Genomic DNA, 14,753 nt, shown 5'->3' with positions numbered 1-14,753 from the left:
TTTTAAAGGCTGCTTAGTTTTTCTGTAGGCCTCTTAACTTTTCTGCAGATTTCTTATTCATACTAATTGCCAAGGAAGGCTGGTGAATCCTGTGGAACTTGGTCCTAACAGGGCCAGCTGGAAGAAGGTTGCCTGTAACTGCTTTGTGATCTCTCTCCAGCAGAGATGTTGCCACTTTTGTCAATATTTTTCTTGCCCAGGAAAGTTGTTTATCTAAAAGTAATAGTCGAATGAAACAGTTGCACAAGGCAAAGGTGCAGTCAAGGAGCTCTGACTCTAGCATTCATTTGTAAAATGAGAACACCTTTCAAGTTGAATGTGTTTTTCAGGGAAGAAGAAGGTCCTGGAAGAATAGTTTTCCAGGGCCATAGGCCTTTTCTAAGCAATAATAGGACAGTTTTATGTGGTAGCCCAATGTCCATAGGGTGGCTTGCTCCAATTTAATAAAAGGAGACTGTAGATGTAGGTCCGGTAATATTTATTTTTATTAATTTTGTCTTTCTGGAGTATTATGATTTATTACTCCCTCCTTGGTGGAGGACTACCATTTTGCACTTGGTCTCTGCTCTTCTTTCCCTGCTTCCACAGCTACAGAATACCCTTCATGGAACTGGCTGTACCATTTTAAGACTGACCTTTGGTATTTACTGTCCAGCTCTCTGTCCTGCTCTGGCTTTTTTCATGACAGCATCTCTGATATAGGCCTTTGTCCTTGACCTCTTGGTCTGAAGTTCCTGCAGAAAGCCTGCTATATTATGTTAAAAAATCTAAATCTTAAAATAACTTAAAATTATCATTTGGATAGTCGAATATATTTTTTCTCTTATCTTTTAGATCTACTTTTATTTTCATAGCTTCCAGCTATGAAAGCTATGTGGGTGGTATTTAAATAGGACAGTTTCGGCATTTGAGTTGAATTTACATTTATACAGTGAACCCACAGATGAAACTTCGTATTCATGGTTAAAAAACAAAACCAAACTAACCTTAACACCCTCCTTCTAGGAACCCTCATTAATCAAGTATTTTTGAGCTTTAAGTAAGTTCATTTTGAGTTTTCAGAGATGTTTTATAAGACTTTTCATCTTAACTATCATCTTTAATTTCTCAAATGCCTTTACATATTTTTCTTCTTTGCCTGCTATAATCTAAAACATTACTAAAATTACATTCTTACCTATTTGGAGTATACAGAATAAAAGTTTTAATATTGTATACAATGCCCAGTACTTTATTTTCTTTCTTACTAACATTAACATCACACATATCTCTTCAAAGATTTCATATGCCCAAATGTGTTTTGCAGAAGATCCAAGCAGAGCCAGTATATCTTAGATATTAAAATTGAGGCACCACAACCCCTAGCCGTACAGCGATCTATTTTATCTTGCTTTATTTTTCCCGTTACCCTTATTGCCATCTGTAACAAACTGTGTGATTTTTAGTCATTATTATATTTGTAATCTCTCTTACCCACTAGAATGTAATTTCTATGCAGGTAGAGATTTGGGGGTCTGCTTTATTCACTGATGTCTTCCCAGGACCTGGTATAGACCTGGCACCTGGCAGGTGTTCATTGAATATTTGTTAAAGTATTGAATCAATAAACCCTCACGGAATGTACTCTCCTACCTATATCTTGACTGTCATACTTTTTTACTCTCTATGATTTCATCATTGGGGTTTTAAGGTTCTTTTTTGGTTTGTTTTTAATATTTATTTATTTATTTGGTTGCAGGTCTTAGTTGTGACACACGGGATCTTCCCTGCGGCGCGTGGGTTCTTCATTGTGGAGCGTGGGCTTCTCTCTAGGTGTGGCGTGCAGGCTCCAGAGCACATGGGCTCAGTAGTTGCAGTGCGTGGCCTCTCTATTTGTGGCACATGGGCTCCAGAGCGTGCGGGCTCAGTAGTTGCAGCATGCAGGCTCAGTTGCCCCACGGCATGTGGGATCTTAGTTCCCCGACCAGGGATTGAACCAGCATCCCCTGCATTGAAAGGCAGATTCTTAATCACTGCACCACCAAGGAAGTCCCTTTAAGGTTCTTTTGTTTTACTTTTGCTTTCTGTTGTATATGTGTACCTTTTTCAGATAAGTTCAGTTTTTTTTCCCAAGATGTGTTATTATACTAGATCATCCAGTCTGAGTCTTATCTTACCACTCAACATCTTTACTTGATATTCTTACTTTTTTTTTTAAGTATGAAAAAATGAGAGCTGGAAGCTTTCTAATTCTATGCTCACATGAAATACTTTGCATATTATCATTTATCTAGTTAACATGTACATTTCTTTACATGATAGCAATATTCTGAGAATCTTTCATGTACCCTCATGCACCTCAGGGGAAACATCACTTAGCAAAATAGTCTTTAGACTTTATAATTGTTAAATACATTAAAACTTGCTGTTCAGTGTTTTCCTTTTATGATGATACATTTTAGGAGTTTAATGTTACAGTAAAATTCTGAATTTAATACTATGATAAATTAAGTACATGCATAGTTTTAATATTTTATCCTCTGAATTCAGGTACAAGTTATGGAAGAAAAATTAAAAGCAGCTAATATTCAAACCAGTGAATCAGAGACGAGGTTGTATAAAAAGTGTCAAGATCTGGAAACCCTAATACAGGAAAAAGATGACATCATTCAAAACTTGGAACTGCAACTTGAGGAGCAGGTTAGGAAGAATTTGATCATCAAAGAGTCCTAAATATGTGCATTCATTTATGCATAATCACAAAGATTAAAAAGAGAGTCAAAATTTCTAAATTTTGATCAGAAATCTTACTTGGTGACCCCCTAGGATTACATCACATTACTGGTGAAAGGTGCAAGTTAAATACATTCACTTTAAATCCGGGGTGATTCCAAGGCAGTACCTACCACTTTTTGGATGTGACAAATACTCCTTAAGTTGGAAACACTTGGTTATCAGCAGGTATTTATGTCTGTAAAATGTTTCCAATAAATTTTTGCTTTAGATTGTTAGGGTGTTGGAAATGTTTATGGAAGGTTAAATTTTAAACATGTGTTTGATTTGACTCTAATCCTTCTGCTTAGAAATGTGTATACGGTTTTTAAACCACTTCATTGAGATCTAGTATAGTATTTAGTTTATTTTTTAAAAATTTTTAGGAAAATAATTGCACTAGGGTTATTTACTTAAAAGATCATTTAGTGTCATTTAAATATGACCACTATAGAACTGTTAAATGTTTAATCATTTTTTTCATTTCTCTGGCGTCAGTGTTCCTTTAGGTCAGTGACTTTCAGCCTCCACCCACTAGGATTTATATGATAGTCACACTCTCAGTAGTTTTGTGACCATAACCAGATTTAAAGGTTGGTGGATGTGAGCTAGAATTTCTCAATCTCTATTTTTTCTGGACCTTCTAAAACTAGCACTTGAGGGGAAAATAAGCCGTTGTCCAGAGGAGATTCTGATTCTCCCCTCTCAAACCTGGTTGAACTCTCTTCCACTGTTCTAAACCTAGACTATTTCCAGAAATTGTTTATTTTGTTGATAAATTCAGTGGATTGATATTGGTATATGATCTTTCAGAGAAAGTGAATAGATGATGTTAAAGCTAGAAATATTTATGAACACTTTTATTATTTTAGTATAATAATAAAAAATAATAATATTTTATTAAGCCATTCTTATTTTTTCCTATGTTTGGTAATTTAAAGGCAGACGTCTTAACTTGGAAACAGGTTTTAAGTGGACTTGCCTTTTATATCTATGACTGTAACGTTTCCAGACCAGTGAGCTTCTGTTTGAACTAAACAAACTGCTAATGTTATTTCAGAAACAAATAAGGATTCAAGAAGCTAAAATAATAGAAGAGAAAGCAGCTAAGATCAAAGAATGGGTAACAGTTAAGTTGAATGAGGTATTTATTGCCGTATTTATCTTTTCTTTACCTTTTACTTCTTTTGAATAGATAAGTCATCAGAATATCTGAATGAAACAAAATTCTGATCAGTTGGTGGTTCTGCTGGCTTTTGGCAAATGTGAGATAGGTAGCTTTCACTTTAATGACTAATGTAATTTTAAAATTAAAAATATTGATAGAACCATGGTAATCAGTGTTAAGTAGCCTCATTCTAATTAGTTGACTAGTTCTAATTAGTTAACTTTAAATAATTAGAGAATATATATGCATATCTCATAAAATTAACATATTCAGTATCTGAGAAGTACACATTATTTAGTTTATATGGCAGATTAAATGCCAAAATAATTTGGTTTAAAATAACTTTACAGTGGAAAAGGCATAGGGGTGAAAAACATTTAAAACTTTTAGCTCTGGAAACAAATATTAAAGCCATAATTATCTAGGCTGACAATCTGTGCTGATAAATTCATCTGATATTTACTTATTTCTTTTATATTTTGCTTGTGTTTAATTAGATATTAACATTTTCTAAACGTTATAATTCACTAGTACATTTTAGGAATGTTATCCCTGTATAAAAGAAAACCATTATGTTCTTTTAGCTGGAATTGGAGAATCAAAATCTTCGTTTGATCAACCAAAACCAAACCGAAGAGATAAGAACAATACAGTCAAAATTACAAGGTATGTGCACTTTGACTAATATAGCCTAGTTGGATTTATTTGCTAGAATTTTACTACTGAGTGCTTGAAATATGACTTGCACAACTAAGGAACTGAATTTTACATTTTATCTAATTTGAATTCATTTAAATTTAAATAGCCACATGTCCATATTAGCACAGCTAGACAGTAGTGAATAACCCAAAGGGAGTAATTTGAACGTTTAATTTCAGGTATGTTTACTTTAAAAAAAAATCAGTCTTGTTATTTTCTATTTTCATTTTGTAGAATTGTGCTCAATGGTGATTGAAATTCTTACAACCTAAATATTTTGAGCAGAATTTTATAATGCGAGTAAACTCTTTGCATTTTCTAATGCTTAGGGCTATTTTCTTTCTTTTTAACTTTAAAGCCAAAGGATGGGTGGTAGAGTTAATGATAGAGATTCACTTAATATGCTATTCGTATGATAGCCACTCAAGTGCACATTGAGCTGAAGAGGAGGTAAGTCAACAGGGTGTATGGATAGCCTGTGCTTATTAGACACATGGCCTAGTATAGTGCTTTTTAAACTTTTATTTAGCAGCAGAACCCTTTTTAAACAATTTTTTTTTCCTATAGAATCTCAAGAGATAAAATAGGTAAAAAACCTGTACTGGGTGATGGGTCCAGAGTTCTGCAGACTTGGTCTCACCCATGACTCTTCTTTCATTTCTTGCATCCTCTGCAACATTTCCATAAAGCCATGGGGTTTCGTAGAATGCATTGGAAAAATACTGGCATGGTAGAAAGAACCTGGACTTTGAAGTCAACTTTAATGCCCTACAATTTAATAGCTGTGTTTATATCTCCAATTTTTTTTTTTACATCAGTAAAATGGTGACTGTAATAGTGTCTTACTGGTTTCATGGTGGGTTGTTGATTATAGGACATGTGAAAGCACTTTGCCTACTGCATGTTAGTACCTATTGCTGTCATTTTGTAAAGGAAAAAACTCCTGTTTTCCCTCTCTTAATATTTCTGACATGAGATGTGTGGAAGTTTTTCCCACACCAAGCAATTCTCCAATTCTCAACAGACACCAACTGGTTATCCTATAAATTTAACTCAATTCTGACTTATCTACTTGGATAGCACCAGATCCCTCACCCCCACAAAACGACCCACCTGCACCTCCGAGCAGGCACTGAACACACACACTTCAGACAGAGTCACAGGTACAGGGTGGCATCCCTGCTTCTGTCCAACAGACTATAAATCCAAGGTTCCCAAGATCCCTTCCTTGGGTTCAATAATTTGCTAGAGAGGCTCACAGAACTCAGTCAGACAGTTCACTTCCTAGATTACTGGTTTATTACAAAGGATGTAACTCAGGAACAGCCAGATGGAAGATGTGCATAGGGCAAGATACGGGAGAAGGGGCACAGAGCTTCCAGGCTCTCACTAAGTATACCGCCTTCCCAGCACCTCCACATGTTCACCAACTTGGAGCATCCTGAACCCCATCCTTTTGAGTTTTTATGGAGGTTTCACTATGTAGGCATGCATGATTGATGAAATAATTGGCCATTGGTGATTAATTCAACCTCCAGCCCCTTTCTTCCTCACCTGAAGTCAGAGGTAGGGGGTAGAGGGTGAGGCTGAAATTTCCAACCCTCTTATGATTTGGTTGGTTCCCCTGGCAACCAGGCCCCATCCTGAGGCCATCTAGGGGCTTTCCAGAAATCACCTCATTAATACATACTCAAATGTGTTTAAAAGGGCTTGTTATGAAAACAAAAGACACTTTTATCACTCTTAGGACATTCCAAGGGTTTTAGGAGCTGTGTGCCAGGAACCATGAATGAAGACCAAAATCTATTTCTTATATCACACATTTCCTCTACCTATATGATGAAAAAAATAGATGTTCCTATAGTTGATCTGGAATTCCATGTTTATAATTAAAGTTTTAGGTCTTTGTGGTGTTCACCCTCTTTGAAATAGACTGGATGTACTAAGCCCTTTCACCAAATACTGTTTCCCTGATAGTCTTTTTTTTTTTTTTTTTTTTTTTTTTGCTGTATGCGGGCCTCTCACTGCTGTGGCCTCTCCCGTTGCGGAGCACAGACTCCAGACGCGCAGGCTCAGCGGCCATGGCTCATGGGCCCAGCCGCTCTGCAGCATGTGGGATCTTCCCGGACCGGGGCACGAACCCGCGTCCCTTGCATCGGCAGGCAGACTCTCAACCACTGCGCCACCAGGGAAGCCCTCCCTGATATTCTTAACTTGCAATTCTAGTCTTCACTGGCAGCCTTTTAGTCTTGGAGACTAAGGATTATTGATCCTTGGAACCTAGGCTTTACTGGAGAAGAAAAGATACAACATATGTAGATATAATATAGTACTTTTAAAATATATATGTATATATGTGATTACTAAAATATCATGAATTAGTTCTGTGAGCGATGGCAACATGAAAATATTAAAAGATACATCTGAAGGAGTACACTATATAGTATATAAAGGTATTTTTCTATACTCAATTATCAGTTGCTATTTAACTTAACCCTTTGGTGCTCTCCCAGAGTTGAGAATTTAATTTCTTTGGAAACTTTTCTTACTATCACTGAGATCTCCATGCTTTTGATCTTACAAGCAGCAATGTTACAAGTCCTAGAAGATGAATTAAACCCATGATTAAGTGCTTGATTAATCACTCACCTAGCTGTCTAAATTCTCAGTCTAGAGACTGCCCCCTCCCCTTTTTGTTCCCTAAGGAAGTGATTAAGGCTCTCCATGTTGTGGTCACCATAGACCAAGTCCCTTCATCTGCTTTCTTATGAGAAGCACACTAAAAACTAAGATAAGCAAAAGTTATTCCAGTGATCATGTGATATTTGCCCCAGTGATCATCTAAATTTTCCTGGTTTGTCTTGGCAACCAAGACCTCAGTCCCTTTTTTCTCACTATTAGTAGCAATACCAAACAATCAAATTTTACCAGTACTTGATTGGTATTTACCAATAGCTGACATTGCAAGAAGCTATAACTTCCTAGTTGTTTATATCTGGATTTTGGTTTGTTTGTTTGAAAACTAACTACTTTCAAAGGGATTAGAAATGTTTCTCTTTGCAGTTAAAAAATAGTTTGCGCATTCAAAATATATAAACAGATTTTAAACACTGGTGTGTGATGCTAGACATTGAGGGGTCATTGTTCCTATACATAAATAAAGATGAACTTCAGGCTTTTTTCTTGTACAAGGAGTGATTTGTCCACATTTTTATATGCTTTGGTTCTCTGTTTAACAAACCATTATAAAAAATTCAGATCTTCATTTTGATTAATGATCTTGCAGAGGTTCAAGGAAAGAAGTTGTCTACTGTCTCCACACCAAAGCTCACAGAAGGCCAGCGTCTGAGCAGTCTGACCTTTGGGTGCTTTTTATCCCGAGCAAGGAGTCCTCCTCAAGTTGTAAAATCTGAGGAAACGAGCAAGATATCATCTAAAGAACCTGAGTTCACTGAAGGAAAAGACATAGAAGGTATTTATGGACTAGAGGAATTTACTTTGACATTTTTTTTAAAAAGGAAATATCATTTGCTAAGATTAATGCAAAGATAGCTTCATTTTCCTTATTTTTTTTCCTGACAACTTGATGTTTTATGAGACTATTTCTAAAGAGAAAAACAGCATTTAACTCTGTGTATCTAGTTACCTTGTGTGTTTTTTGAGACTCTCTGCCAGTGATTTATAGGAAAAACTGGTTTTCCCTTCTTGATACTTTTTCCTGCAATAGGTAGCAGTAATATTTAAAATTTTTAAATGTACAGTCATACCTACTTGTTTTAACTGAGTTTTAGAAGTATGTACTTTCTATTCATTATTTATTTAAAATATAAAAAGATTATCTAATATTCAATATGAAATTAAATGTGACACAGCAAACTTATAAAGAAAAAGAGCACCAGGTGACAATTTAGTAACTGCTTTGATTTTCCCTTTATTGCCTCAAAGAGGAAAGTGTTTGCCAGATGAATAAACTTTGGACCTGTGTGCAGATTTCTACCCTTCCTTTAGTCTTAAAGCCCCTCTAAATTTTGCTTAATTTTGTGGTTGCTGCTTTGCCACGACTAGTATGACTTCTCCCAAATATTTTAGAAAGACTTGGACTTGTATCTTCTCTATTTTCAGTTCCTGCTTCCTTCCTCCAAAGGAGAAAAATTATAGCCCTAAGAACTGTCTCTATGCTTGGTTATGAAACTCTGAAAACTACATAATGTTTTTCCATTCACAAGGCTCCTTTGGTACTTGTTTTCATGCCATTACATGGATTTTTTTTCTTTTTTGAGAAGTCATTTTAGTTTTTTTCCCACTTTCTAATAGTTGAGTATAGCTCAGTACAGCTGAGGTTGCCTGTACTGCAGTTCTTGCTCATTTGCAAATTTAACAAACTGCCCAATACCAAATTGTGGAGTTTATTTGTTCAGCCTCTGTATCCTTAAGTATGAAGGTCCTATATATGTTTTCATGTTTTCAAAGTTTCTTTTGTATCTTCAATATAAATTTTTAGTTCACTGTTCATAAAGTCAATGATTTGTTCTATTAATTATGTTAAAAACAAAAATAAGCCATATCTAAAGATATTTTTAAAGACTGTTATTTTTTATTGTAAAGACATATTTTGTAGTTATGATTAAACCAAAAGTAGAGTGAGTAAAGCTTTTCTCTGTGTATGTTTTCCTTACGGTTTTGCATATTTCATGTAGTGAAGCTTGGGAGCAAAGTTTTTTTTTTAACTATAGCTTTATATTTATTATGTTTCAATTTACTTATGATAATTTTGAAGTTTAGTAGAAAGAGGGTCGTCATTTTATTTGCTTCTAAAATATAATTAATGGTGTTCATTTTTTTAGTGGCTGCTTTCTTTGATAGTCAGTGTTGCCCTATTTTTCATTTTGCTTCTTGTATTATCTCGCCCTAGACTACTGTCAGTTTTTTTTTTCCTTCATGTTTCTTTGTAAAAAGCAGTTTCATTTGATATTATTCTATTGAAGTGTAAGGGCTCAGTGTTTTATAGAAAGCTTGTAGTTTTCAAACTTGGGTTTAAAAAAGGCATATGACTAAAAAAAGGATAATGTAAATTAACTTGACTCATATGGAAATTCCAGTTTGTACAATGTAGTTATATAAAGCTAAACATACAGAAAGATTGTATGGTTAAAAGCAGCATGCCAATATAATGTATGCTTTTCTAGAAATGGAAATACCAGAAAAGTCTGTTGATAACCAAATTCAAGAAAACAACCGAGGTCAGAGAACATTGCATCACGTGCCTTGTGTCTCAGGGCAGAATCAGAAAACAAGGACAAGCTTTGTGACGGATGGTGGCATATCCCAGAATTCTGGGGCTCCTGGGAGTGACTGGAGTTCCGATGAGGACGATGGGAGCAAAGGAAGATCCAAGTCCAGGTACACGTCCACCCTTTCCAGCCACACATCAGAGGAGGGGGTCCAGTGTAGCAGAATGGGCAGTGAGACGTATCTGACAGCCTCTGATGACAGCAGTTCTATATTTGAAGAAGAGACTTTTGGCATAAAGAGACCAGAACACAAGAAGCTGTATTCTTGGCAACAGGAGGCACAGTGGAGTCCTCTTGGAAAGGGAAATTCCGAATCAAGTAAAAAGGAGCATGATAGCTCCTCAGACGAACTGAATAAAAAATTTCAGTCTCAGAGACTGGATTATTCATCTTCATCGAGTGAAGCCAACACCCCAAGCCCTATTCTGACCCCAGCTTTGAGTCCAAAGCATCCTAACTCACTCCCTGGAAAAGGCACAGAACTAGTGCCCCCCTCAAACCTGCCACTTCCCAAATTAAGGGTTCCTAATGTTTTCGGCTTAAGTGTAGCTCTAGCCAAAAGACACCTAAGCCAGCCACAGTTAAGTTCCGACAGGATGTTTGGTACAAACAGAAATGCTATAAGCATGATCCGGCCACTGAGACCTCAGGAAACAGATCTTGATCTAGTTGATGGCGACAGTACAGAAATTTTAGAGACTATGGACACTAGTGATGATGGATTATTTTCCTACGACTCTCTGGAGTCCCCGTGTTCAGACGACCAGGAAACCTGCAACTCAGCAAAGAAGGCGGCCTGTGGCAAACCTCCAACTCCTCCCCTGCACCGGTTTCCCTCTTGGGTAAATTATGTGTTGTGTGCAACGCACACACACTCGTTTTTGCTCAACGTTCATTTTCAGGTTTTATTCTACTTCTTTCTTTTCCAGTCCGGCTTTGTTCTGACAATTCCCAGTTTTTAGAATTCAATTTCCCCTTCTCTTTCCCCCACACCAGTCGAGAAGTAAGAGAAGGGTAAGACAAAGGAAGATCAAAATGTTACCTTTATTACTGATAAAACAGATTTTAGAGAATTGGTGGGCAAAGGAGCCAGTACTGCACCTGGGAAAAAGCTAGATTTATTCACCCACGCCCAGGTAGCACTTGACCAGCCACCACAGGCTGCGTCCAGTGAGGCCCAGCTCCTCTAAAGCTTACAGTCTAGAGAAAGAACAAATGGTTATTTCCTGCACACAGGTACTTCTCAATAAAAGGGAGATGGGAAGGTGCCGGGCTTTGCATGTCCGGTTTCTCCTTCTAGGAATCACTGGCTAGAGATCAGGAATGTTCAATTTTTGGAGCTCCCTCCACATGGAAGGAAACATTGGGGTGGGGAAGAAGGGCTCTCCCTAACTGTATAATACTTGTGGGTAAATTCTGGATGAGGACACTTACTGGTCATCAAGTTCTAAACTTAAGTATTTACTTGATTGGCTTTAAGAGAAATTTAATTTTACTCTTCATGAACTTATAAATCTATTGCTTTAACCAAAAGCATCTTCCTGTTTATCTAGAATAGATTGAAATTTCTTCCATTGAAACATTGACCATTAATATAATAAGTAACCCATTAATTGTGTGATTCTTCTTAGGAATCTCTAGATTTAAAAAAATTCTTCCTATATTTGAAACAAAGTGAAATTATCTGTTTTGTAGATTGAAGTTTTCCTTCACATATTGACATAATTTAACCTTTAGCCTCCAGAGAATCATCTGGGTTTTGGGATTTTTTGGTTTTCTGAGTCATGTTTTGTTATTACTTTTTATTTAGTGACCAATGCAATTTTAAGCAAATGAAGGCAACTATGTTTTCCTAGCATAAATTCAGACCTTGAGATGTATCTGCTCTTATTTACTTTTAAAAGAACATTTCATTGCAAAGTCCACGTGAAACCACCTGCAGTTTATTACTAAACTCTGGGTAACATAAAAAATGGACATTATTGGCATGTGAATCTCTGGAATTCCAATTATGTTACCCTTTAAGCAGTTAGGAGTTGAAATTTTGCTTCTTTCATTATGTTGAGATTTTCAGAGATTTAGGTTAGACTTTCACTTTCATTTTATTTGGCAAACCATTTTTACTACTTTTTTGCCTTTTTCTCTTCTTGCCTTCTGAAACTATCCAGTCCTGAAAAAGTAGTACCGCTTTGCAAAAGCCTAGCAAACTGGCCAAGTTTGAGGTTTTATTTCTGCTTGTTGGGTATTTTCAAGTTTCAAGTTAAAGAGATACATTCTAGTCACCTCAATTTATGAGAGTTTAAGGATTTTTAAGAGTTTATTTTAAGGCATGGCCCATTCTTACTGAACTGGAATATCATTCAAAAATACAGTAGTCACTCTAGCAGGACAGCATGTAAAGATTCAGGAGTACCTCTGATGGCCAACTCCTTAGAAAAACAGGTGATACCCACTGTCCCTGGTCCCATGGCTTAGCTTGTCCTCTCCTGTCTACAGTGACTATCTGCTTCTCTCATGACTGCTAACTACTCTCCTTCGCTCTCTCATGACTTCTAAGTGCCTCACTGACTGCCTTATTTTTATGTCTTTTTGTTCTGTCCACTCTGTTGTGTGTATCTCACCATCACACTCTCAAAGAAGCTGTGAGAGTGATTCATTCAGTCAGCCATTCTTCAATCCAAAGTGTCTCAGATGGTTAGAGATCTCCTGCCCATTGCTTCACAGGCCCCTGGCTAGCACAGTCCCGAAGAGGACTGCCTTAGTTGCCCACTATGCCCCGATGCAGATAACTGTCCAGGTTAGGTGTGTTACAAAGTTCAGGACATGGTGATCTATGCATTAGGAACAACCTAGAGTCCCTTTTCTCAGAGTGGGCAGGACCAATAGCCTTCCAGTACCCATTTCAGAAATCTCTCTCAGAGAATTCGAGAAAGCAAAATAACAACCTACTTTTGGAACAAGATCCTATAAATTCCATTGCAATTCTCAAGTTCACTTATTATGTGACCTCAGGTATTTCTTCTACTTCATTGAAACGTACATTGAGATATGAAGGTGATAGCCCGAAATGCTACTTTGTGTGTGCTTTCTGACTTCAAGTTTTGGCTTTTTCTTTAACCATATTCTAGAATGGTAGAATATTAAAGATAATATTTGTGTCTAGTCAATGATAATAAATGGTTTCTGGCTTCATGTTACAGCCATTCAGAGTTTTCCTTCTTTTTTTTTTTGACCATGTTCTGAAATGGTGGAATATTAATAGTGGTATTTATGAATAGTCAGTGATTGTGAATAAGCTTTCTCTTACTTTTTTCCTGTCTCTTCAAAAGAATTTAAAATACCAAGCAAAAATTTGGGAGCAAAGATAAATAATGGAGTGACTAATGGATGGAAGAAAATTCTGCAGTGCTGTTCACAGTGGCATATTTTAGTTGGCACTGGTGACAGTTTTATAATAATTCTGTACTCTGGTGACAATTAAATGAAGCACAAATGAAAAACATGTGTATTGAAAGTAATTGTTTCTTTGCTTCAAATACCCAGCTTAAATCTCTCTTTTACATTAGGAAAGCAGAATTTATGCTGTAGCCAAATCAGGCATTCGAATGTCTGAGGCCTTCAATATGGAGAATGTTAATAAAAGTAAGTGATTTTGCATGCTGCAATGCAGGTGAACCTTGAGGACTTTATGCTAAGTGACATAAGCAGTCACAAAGGACAAATACTGTATGAGTCCACTTATATGAGATATCTGACGTAGTCAAACTGATAGAAACAGAAAGTAGAGTTGTGGTTACTAGGGGTTAGGGGGAGTAGGGGAAGGGGAGCAGTTGCTTAATGGCTATAGGGTTTCAGATTTTCAAGATAAAAAAGTTTTGGAGATCTGATTCACAACAATGTGAATATACTTAACACTAACTGAACTATGTGCTTAAAAATGGTTAAGGTGGTAAATTTTATCTTATGTGTTTTTTACTACAATAAAAAAATGTTTAAAAAAATAAGTGATTTTGTATTGCCATTTCATTAGCCAAGAGCTTCCTAACTGTCTAAAGTCATTGGAAAAAATACAACTTCCAGAAAATGCTTTCTGAGGTTGCTGACTTATATTTTAAAATTGAAATTCATGTTACTCAGTATAGGGGCACATAGATGTTCAACTCTTATGTAGCAAGTACCTCATGTTTTTACCCCAAAGAGGCTAAAGCTAAGAAACTGTGGAGTTTCAGCTGTTTAAAATTGTAAAACTATTGATCTCTCTTGTCTTCTTTTTCCAGAGTTTAAAACACATTCCTCCTTTCTTTTTTTCAAAAAATTATTATAGACACACTGCATGTTCATTATGAAAAATAAAACCAAACAACAGAGAACTGTCTGGAATAAAAAGAAAAATTTTTCTGTGGTTCCTTCTACTGGCCCCCTCCCTATCCTGCCTCTGATCTGTATCTTAGAGGTGACTATTGTTCTATTCCTTTTCGGCTATCCTCTGTTCTTGCCACTCAGGAAATGTATTCTAACCTTTCAATCTGAGGTTCACCTGATCAAGGTTTAAAAGTGACGATGTTTTAACACGTGTCAGTAATAGGTCTCTGAAGAGTCAGAGAATATCTTCATAGGGTACTGCTCACTGAATCAGTCAGCAGGTGTTTGTACTCATTTCTGCCCATTGTGAGCTGGATGGAGATGCCAAAGAAATAAAAGCTAAGATCCTTGCTCTCAAAGAGCTTACCGCCTAGTTGGGGAACTAGCACACCTGAGGACATAATGAACCATGTAAGAGGGTGTATAATTAAAACTGCCATAAATGCCATAATTCTTCAGGTTGACTGTGTAATGAATATTGT

General features: G+C 36.4%; 1 protein-coding gene across 7 annotated transcripts in view; it reads left to right on the top strand.

Annotated features, from left to right (window-relative positions):
- Positions 1-14,753, top strand: part of PLEKHH2 (pleckstrin homology, MyTH4 and FERM domain containing H2) — a 110,615-nt gene that overhangs the window by 37,706 nt on the left and 58,156 nt on the right. For 6 of the 7 annotated variants that reach the window (XM_067007669.1, XM_067007672.1, XM_059078853.2 and 3 more), the window contains 6 exons: positions 2,530-2,679; positions 3,812-3,895; positions 4,504-4,585; positions 7,905-8,090; positions 9,805-10,751; positions 13,476-13,551. In XM_067007669.1, the coding sequence (XP_066863770.1) occupies positions 2,530-2,679; positions 3,812-3,895; positions 4,504-4,585; positions 7,905-8,090; positions 9,805-10,751; positions 13,476-13,551 (1,525 nt within the window). The remainder of the gene's footprint in view (positions 1-2,529; positions 2,680-3,811; positions 3,896-4,503; positions 4,586-7,904; positions 8,091-9,804; positions 10,752-13,475; positions 13,552-14,753) is intronic. The other variant, XM_067007671.1, reaches the window with a different exon arrangement.

This window comes from Kogia breviceps, chromosome 11 (assembly GCF_026419965.1).
Source record: "Kogia breviceps isolate mKogBre1 chromosome 11, mKogBre1 haplotype 1, whole genome shotgun sequence".
NCBI classification, from domain to species: Eukaryota; Metazoa; Chordata; class Mammalia; order Artiodactyla; family Physeteridae; genus Kogia; species Kogia breviceps.
Note: the sequence above shows the minus strand (reverse complement) of the source record. Positions and strands in the feature narration are given on the sequence as shown.